The following is a 7,709-nucleotide window of genomic DNA, read 5'->3' as shown; positions in this document are numbered from 1 at the left end:
TATCAATTAGTATAATAGTAGAAATGATTGATGACAGAAGGTCCCGAAAAAGATTTAAAAATGAACATTTAAGTTGGATAACAAATACACTAAATTTTACAGGTCATAAAAAGAAAATCTAAAGAAAGAATTGATGTGAAATTCTTTGCTGAAAATTTAACCTTGATTAGCACATCTTTGACTTTTATTAGACTCCTTGATATTGAGAACACCCCTTGAACGGTCCTTTGTCTATGCGAAATATGACGTACTTCCTGTTGTATTTTAGCCAATCACCTCATTGGGAAATGACATCAGGGGCTATTGGGCCTCGAGTAACCTTTGGAACCTGTGCACGATGAATCCTTTAGTTAGTATGGCGAGACTTTCAGCTGTACCGTGAATTTGAATTATTAAGCGTTTCGCGTTTACAATATGTGGAGAGCTTTAAGAAAAGGTTAGTGTCTGCTGATTTTGATGTGGCATGGGACCAGAACATGAAACTGGTTGATCAGCAGTGAGTTTATTTTGATTTCTTTGGATGTTTTCGGATAAAAGACTAAGTTCCTTCACATATTTTCCCTGTAGCGCTAAAGAGTCCCACAAATTCTTCACGCTGTCTTGGGCAGCTTCAAGCTGCTGAGAAGGAAGACGTGACAAAAACATCGCTAGACGAGAAAGACAGAGCTCTTCAACCCGCGTCCACTCATAACCATGAACACAGGAAGTTCTGCCAAGCTGCAGAAAGCGAAGAAAGCATCGCACACAATTTGGGCTTGGATATAGTGCGGTGCATATCGCAGAATTTTTTGAAGGATGAACGAATACGAACTCTCCGATATTCAACTCGTTTCGCCAGTGGGAAGGAAGAAGAAACCTCGAATCCATACTCTGGGGAAGTAGGATCGGTAGGTGAAAGTACTTTGTACACACATGTACATGTAAATAAGTTTATTACAAATCTCACCCGGCGAGTAAATATGCCATCAGATCCACTATCCTTTGTATGTATATAAGCTTATATTGTATACATGTATTTCTTTCTACCGAAGCTTTGTGGTAGCATCAGACAGACTAATATTCTGAAAAGAGCACAACACTACAGAGTTCGGCGTAAATCATGTTTTGGATGAAAATCACCCATCATCAGTTGCCGAATGATATACAATGTACATTTCCGAATGTGGTGCCTATTTCTTTTTCTCTTTCACTGCCCATTAGATTAAAAGTCGGTGACCATGTAGTAAAGATTGATTGATTGTAAATGTACATCTTTAAAGTGTTAAAATTTGCGCCACTGTGGTGGTTCAACAAATGAAAACTTGTTTTTAAATGAACAGCAAATTGCATCATCATCGTTTTAGTATGGTCCAGTGAGCACAATCCATTGTTTGCGTTTTCATTACGCGGGATGCCCCGAGGGGGCATACCGTGTCTAAAAACGGGTCGATTTCTTTTTTTTTTTTTTTCTTCCTCGTAGTCACAAATCGGTACATTAATTTATTCATTAAACTCTCCCCTCTCCTACTCGGGATGTATTGTTCTGATTGTCTTCAACAATAGCAGGCCAATCAAAATCCATTCTCGCTTATATTGCGAGGGAGGGGACCCACTCACCCCTACCTGTGTGACGTCAAAGCATCATTTAATTAACACTGGATTGAACTTGTGTCGCCATATTGTTAACATTTTCTGGACTCAAGTGTGCCGTTTTCAAACAGAAATTTCACCATATTGAAGTGGTAAATCTAAAGAAGAACTTCTAAGAAGCACTCGACATCTAAAACGGTGGAAATTGGAGAGTTCCTGGCGAAGGAATCGTCCTTTCTTTGACAGTCTTAGACCACGATTGCAGACAGAAAAGAGGTCATTGAGAAGTTTACGTTATCGCAATGGAATTCCCGCAATTTCCCTTGAAACCCTGAGTAGCGCAACACGAGGGAAACAACGTAACGCGATCTTCGTGACTCAAACTATTCCATTGGCAAGGATAGTTTTATAAATCTGCGAAACATACAGTTGGAATAAATGAATCAGCCCCAGCATCACGCGTAATGCCAGTGTAGCAGGCATCTTGTTCACTTATTATCGGGGTGTCCACAATAGCGAGGTATCTGCAAGGCGAGAGTTAACTGTATTACAGTGGATTCATGTCGTGCGTGTCCATTATTTCCGAGAATAATATGAACATTCAGATTTCTCTTTGTAATGTCTAACATGTGAATGGAACATTGAACATTTCTCTGGAAATTTCTTTCCGAAATAGACACATTAACAGAAAAAAAAAAGATTCAAAATACTTGGCAAACAATTGCTTTTCTTGAAATACCTGATGCTGTAATTTATGGTTCCAGAAAATATCCATACCCCACCCACAGAACAGAGTTTTTATATCCCCAAAATCGACCCACAAAATATACACCCCTCCCCTCTGGGAATTCAAATTTTCCCCACATCCCCTGGAAATATTTCTATTTCTAGTAAAAGCAAGAAATAAGCTTATTTATTGTTCAAGAGGCCGCATTTTGATGCTTACGTGTGTTTTCTAGTAAATTAGCATATACTGTGACTAATATGTGGGCAGAAGTCACATGGTAATGTAGTTATCAAAAATGCATATTGTCATTACAACCAACTCCGCTTCATTATCCTGACAAAACAGCAACACTTCAATATAAACGAACAGCTATCAAAATGCAAGTTCACCCATTTTATTAGAAAATTGATATTAGAAATTTAAATTTTTACCTAGTATGCCATTGATGTTTTTTAATTTGTGTTATTTTACTCTGTTAGTGTGAAATACCTGTAAACTAGCTGATGAGCCTAGCTTGCTGGTCTCACAAAAGCTAAGCGTATTTTTACAATAAACTGCTTACATTACATTACATTGGACGATAATTGCGAGAATTTGCCTGAAAAAAACGTCTTTCGCTTTCTCGCATTTTTTTTTTTTGCCATACAGTGTAATTCAATGTATTCCCGCGACAATATTTAGCGTCTCGTCTTCTGACGGTCAAAATTTGACTTGTCGCCAATTTCAGAACTAGCATAATTTTTCTTTTATTTATGACTTCGTTAGACTATGGTAAACTGCCTACTCTGGAGACCTGGCAGAGCTAGAAAATCTTTACAGAACTAGGTTTTTTTTTTTTCATTCAAAGTTTAGTCGAAAATGAGTTGCAAGCAGTATGCCTGTGTTCGAAAACATTTCAGCGCACATGCGGGAATGTTCTGTAAACCAAATTGTGTGAATAATGATTCGTGTTACACACTTCCTGTGAATTACTTGGGATGCTTTTTGTGATATGCAAATGTAATTATTTAATCATTGATCCAACGTGATTTACCATGGGTATCGAAGGAATTTTTCCCGTCTGTTATGCGAAAATATATTTAATGTTTTGAGTTAAAATTCGTGAAGGAGCAAGCTAAAGACGTCGTAGCACACGGCTTGTAAATTTTGACAAATAATATTTGCCTCCTGAACTATAATAAATATTATTGTTTTACCATGTTTTTACTTAGTGCTCGAAGAGTTATTTTTATCGGGATCAGAGAACTGTTTTCTGTCAATTCCAAACTACTGCAGTCACTGTAGTTCAATGTTGATGCAATAATTCAGTTGAAACGATATTTTTCATGCTGGCGAATGACAACGAAAAAATGTGACGTAAATATGTGCCAGCAGAGACGATATACATGTAGTTCGAAGTGACAGAAGTACCTAGTTAAATATGTGTGGCAGACATTCAAGCGAGTGTAATTTACAAGATTTACTCGTCTTATTTCCACAACATGGGCTTTGTTTACCAGCCGCTGTTCGGGAAAATGAGCGGACTCGAGCGGTGACAGAAATCAAGCCTAACCACAATGAAAATACAGTCGAACCTCCCGTAAGCAACCACCCATAATGTCAAGGATATGTGGTCGCTTACGGGAGGTGGTCACTTACCAGAAGTCACATCACAGGGGGTCTAAATTTCGGGTAACATACATATGGTAATTGCAGAGATCTAACCCTTTTGCCAGTGCTTATCGAAACCCAGAGTAGTGACTTTTCTTAGCTACAAGTATATTAAGACTGGTCCAAAATTATTCTAGGCAAAAAATCTTAGGTTCTATGGTGATTATTGTTTGTATCTCACAAATTACGTAATACAGTGATTGAGACAATTATTCCAGGTGGCGCTGTCTAAATTTTTCAGGGAACGAAACATAAGCAAAAAGATAAGAAAAATAAAAGATAAGAGAGTTTTTTATCCCACAAGGGATTCAATCTGATGAAAGTTTATTTCAGTGTGAAGTATTATAGTACATGTGTATTTTATCACTGTATCAGGAAACACTTCCAGTAGCTTCGACTGTGAGATTTACGGCGTCCGCTGTAATGATGTGGCCAATATGTTACAGCGACACATTTTTCAATTTCAATTTGAGAGAGACAAGCGATTGTGTGTCCAATGGTGACGCCTACGGGAGGTTAAAAACAATTTAAAATTTTAAACAGTCATCCTCTGAAAGCGGTCGCTTACGAGAGGTGGCCGCCTACGAGAGGTTCCATCTATAGTGATTTGACTTGAAAACTTTTGTTATTTTGGAAAAGTGGTCGCTAATGAGAGGTGGTCACAAAGGGAGATTCGACTGTATTCATTTTGTGCTGTTAACAAGATTTATTTTTGCATCCACAACTTGGGAGCAAAATGCAAACAAACGAAAATTGAACTTAGTGGAATCATGGAACCGGTGTGGAAAAAACAAGTATATTACTGTATCCCCCCCTCAGGAATTTTCTGGACCCTTGACCCCCCCCCCCCCACCCCTCTGGAATTTCCAATCCCTTCTGGGGTGGGGTATGGATATTTCCTGGAACTACACAATGTAAAGAAAAATTTATAGCTTTATACCATCAATAACCTAGGGAAATTTCTACGGGGACTCTGAAATCTCTTTGGCGATGTTCAAAACTGACATATAAATTTCAAAACTCCTTACAAATTTCAAAAATACTGGTCACGCGTGATGTGAATTGACTGTAACATGTTCATAAAGTTTGGCATTCTTGATTTATTATCTAAGACTCATTCACAGAAAGTGAAGTGACAAGTTGCAACATTCCAGATTTTGGTATTTTATTAGACCCTTTTAGAAATTCCATAAAATTACGCTGTTTTTTTATGTTGTTTTCCTAAACAAAGTAGTCGACCAACTTGTAATCGGAAGCTCTTAGGTTTGACTCCTGATAGGAGCACTCGGATTTCCTTTTTCCAAGTATGCCTGTGTAACTTTGAATAATACATCATTCTCAAAATAGTTGATTTCTTAGTCATCTTATTGACTCTTTTGTCTTTTAACAGTGGTGCAGTAGAGTGTTGGCCTTATCGAGTCTCCTTGCCTGCCGCAAGTTTATAACAGATGAGAAGTCCCCACTTCACATTAATGTCAAGAGTATTCCATCTCAACTACTGTCAAGCTTAATAACAAGCAGGCCATACACAACCCTGGGTGTACTTCCCATTACACAGGGTTCCCAGACTCAAATAGCAAATGCCAAACCGACAGACTCCCTTGATGAGGCTATTGCATCATTCCAATCCAGCTTTAGTGACTGTACAGCAGCCACTCAGAACAAACTGGCTATCAAGTTTGCATCTCTAAAACAGCATCACAAAGCATTCCTCCTTTTTACCCAAGCTAGTGAAAGAGGCCATGCCTTGGCGCAGTTTAATCTTGGCTTATGCTTTGAAAGTGGAAAAGGAGTGGACAAAGACCTGGTCAGAGCAGCAGAGTGCTATAAAACTGCCGCAGCTCAGGGCCAGACTGGTGCCATGTTTAACTTGGCATTGTTTTATATGGAGGGCCTTGGTGGTCTGCCAAAAGATCCACAGCACTCTCTGGAACTCCTCAAAGAAGCTGCAGGAAATGGCTTTTGTAAAGCACAGTTATACCTGGGGTTATACTATGCTGATGAATCATCAAACCACTGTGATTATTACAAAGCAATACCCTACCTTAAAATGGCTGCAGCTAAAAAGCACCCATCAGCTGAGTTTAATCTTGGTATATGCTATGAGCATGGTCTTGGCATTGAGAGGGACCTCTTAAAAGCAGCACATTTCTACAAGGCTGCAGCTGAGCGTGGGCATACTGGAGCACAGTACAATGTTGGCGTATTCTATGAGCATGGCCTTGGGGGTTTCAGTGTTGACAAGAATGAGGCAGCTCGCTTTTACCGCATGGCAGCTGAGGCAGGAGATGAAGATGCACAGCATAATCTGTTACTCTTACAAAAGCAGGCAGAAGCAGAAAAGCTTGCAGGACTTCCACTGCAGCCTCAAAATCTTGTGTATTCTTTGTTTAAGAAAATGACTCAACCGGCTGCAGGTGGAATGCATGCTCAGGGTAGTATACCTCGGTGTGCTTCCAGTCCTGGAATTTTACATGGTATACCCATGGAAAATGAACAGCAAAATACCTGTTCCACTCCAAACAAACAATCAAATCCTTTATTGGCATTTTAACTTTCATGTAAGATCAAACATTGTTGTGTAAATTTCACACTTTTCATGATCCCTTTTTTTTATTGTATTATTGTATATTGTTATTGTGAGACAAGTTGTTAGTCACTGGTACAGTGAATCCCAAGGCTACATTTCATTCAGTCTTCATGCTCATTGTTATGGCCTCTTCAGTTTGCTTGCACCAAAGCTCATATGTATTTTATCTTTTGTTGACACAAACAAGTCTTTGTGCTCTGATGGGGGTGCATCAGCAGAAGTTCCTCTATAATCATTAATGGTACCATGTTTTTCAAAAGAACCCTTCTTCTTAAGTTGTCAAGTATGACTTGATAAATATTTTTTTGCATAATGTGACAGATGCATTCACATACTGTAAAGTGTTAGTGTTAAGCCTTTGGGCTTAGAAGTGGGGAAGAGGAGGCCTATAAGGAGTATAGAAAAAAATGTTTCAATAAAAATTGTAACTGATTTTAGTGACAACAGATAAAGGCAATAATGAGCATGTTGTTCATTGTTGTATCAGGCTACTCTCTGAATTATCAAAACAAGCATAAACTGCATACAAAATGATGGCCGCCTTCAGGACAGCGCCTCCTTTTGTTACTGTGTATACGTTCTGCACATCTAGGATGCTCGGGGTTCCTATGGGTGGTGCCTACAAATACAGAGATATTTGACATGTTTTAAAACTATGCAGACAAAGTAGAACTCAGCAAGTGCTCTTGGTAGTCAAAATGAAAACTGGGAGTAACCATGCATTTTTCAGCGATATTAAAGCTTCAATTTGGAAAATTTGTTGGGAATGCTTAATTACCGGTATCTCTAAAAAATGTGTGGTTACCCCCAATTTTCTTTTTGTAGTCCAGTAGCCCTTGCTAAGATCTGCTTTTCCCACATAGTAACAAACCACACCAAAATACTTTGGTATTAGTAGACACATTCCTTAATGCAGGTTTTTTTTTTTCTTTGGTAGTTCATGACTGTGCAGCTCAGGAAAACAGATCTTTGCAATGATTATTGAAATCCACAAAGAAAATTGAGGGTAACCACATGTATATCAGAGATAATTCAGTAACAATAATGAAAAAAGCCTTACTGTACATATCAACAATGTATGTATGGCATTTTTTTCCAGAAATAAAGATAATATTGTCTCTGAAAATGCATGGCTACTCACAATTTTCTTTTTAAATTCCAGTAGCCCTTGCG

The 7,709-nt window shown here is 38.5% G+C and overlaps 1 protein-coding gene across 1 annotated transcript; it reads left to right on the top strand.

Moving 5' to 3' along the window:
* Positions 1-288: 288 nt before the first annotated feature.
* On the top strand, positions 289-6,702 carry LOC146448378 (uncharacterized). The gene is made up of 3 exons (XM_085102638.1): positions 289-436; positions 568-887; positions 5,337-6,702. Exons 1-3 carry the CDS (start codon positions 415-417, stop codon positions 6,498-6,500), a joined length of 1,506 nt encoding a protein of 501 aa, XP_084958764.1. The 5' UTR covers positions 289-414; the 3' UTR covers positions 6,501-6,702.
* Positions 6,703-7,709: the final 1,007 nt, after the last annotated feature.

Source organism: Pavona decussata, unplaced genomic scaffold (assembly GCF_977016875.1).
Source record: "Pavona decussata unplaced genomic scaffold, jaPavDecu1.1 SCAFFOLD_960, whole genome shotgun sequence".
NCBI lineage: Eukaryota > Metazoa > Cnidaria > Anthozoa > Scleractinia > Agariciidae > Pavona > Pavona decussata.
Note: the sequence above shows the minus strand (reverse complement) of the source record. Positions and strands in the feature narration are given on the sequence as shown.

Coding starts and splice junctions, on each gene's coding strand:
- LOC146448378 (XM_085102638.1), top strand. CDS start 415: ATGTGGAGAGCTTTAAGAAAAG. Junction 437..567: donor GTGGAGAGCTTTAAGAAAAG/GTTAGTGTCTGC, acceptor TTTTCCCTGTAG/CGCTAAAGAGTCCCACAAAT. Junction 888..5,336: donor ACTCTGGGGAAGTAGGATCG/GTAGGTGAAAGT, acceptor GTCTTTTAACAG/TGGTGCAGTAGAGTGTTGGC.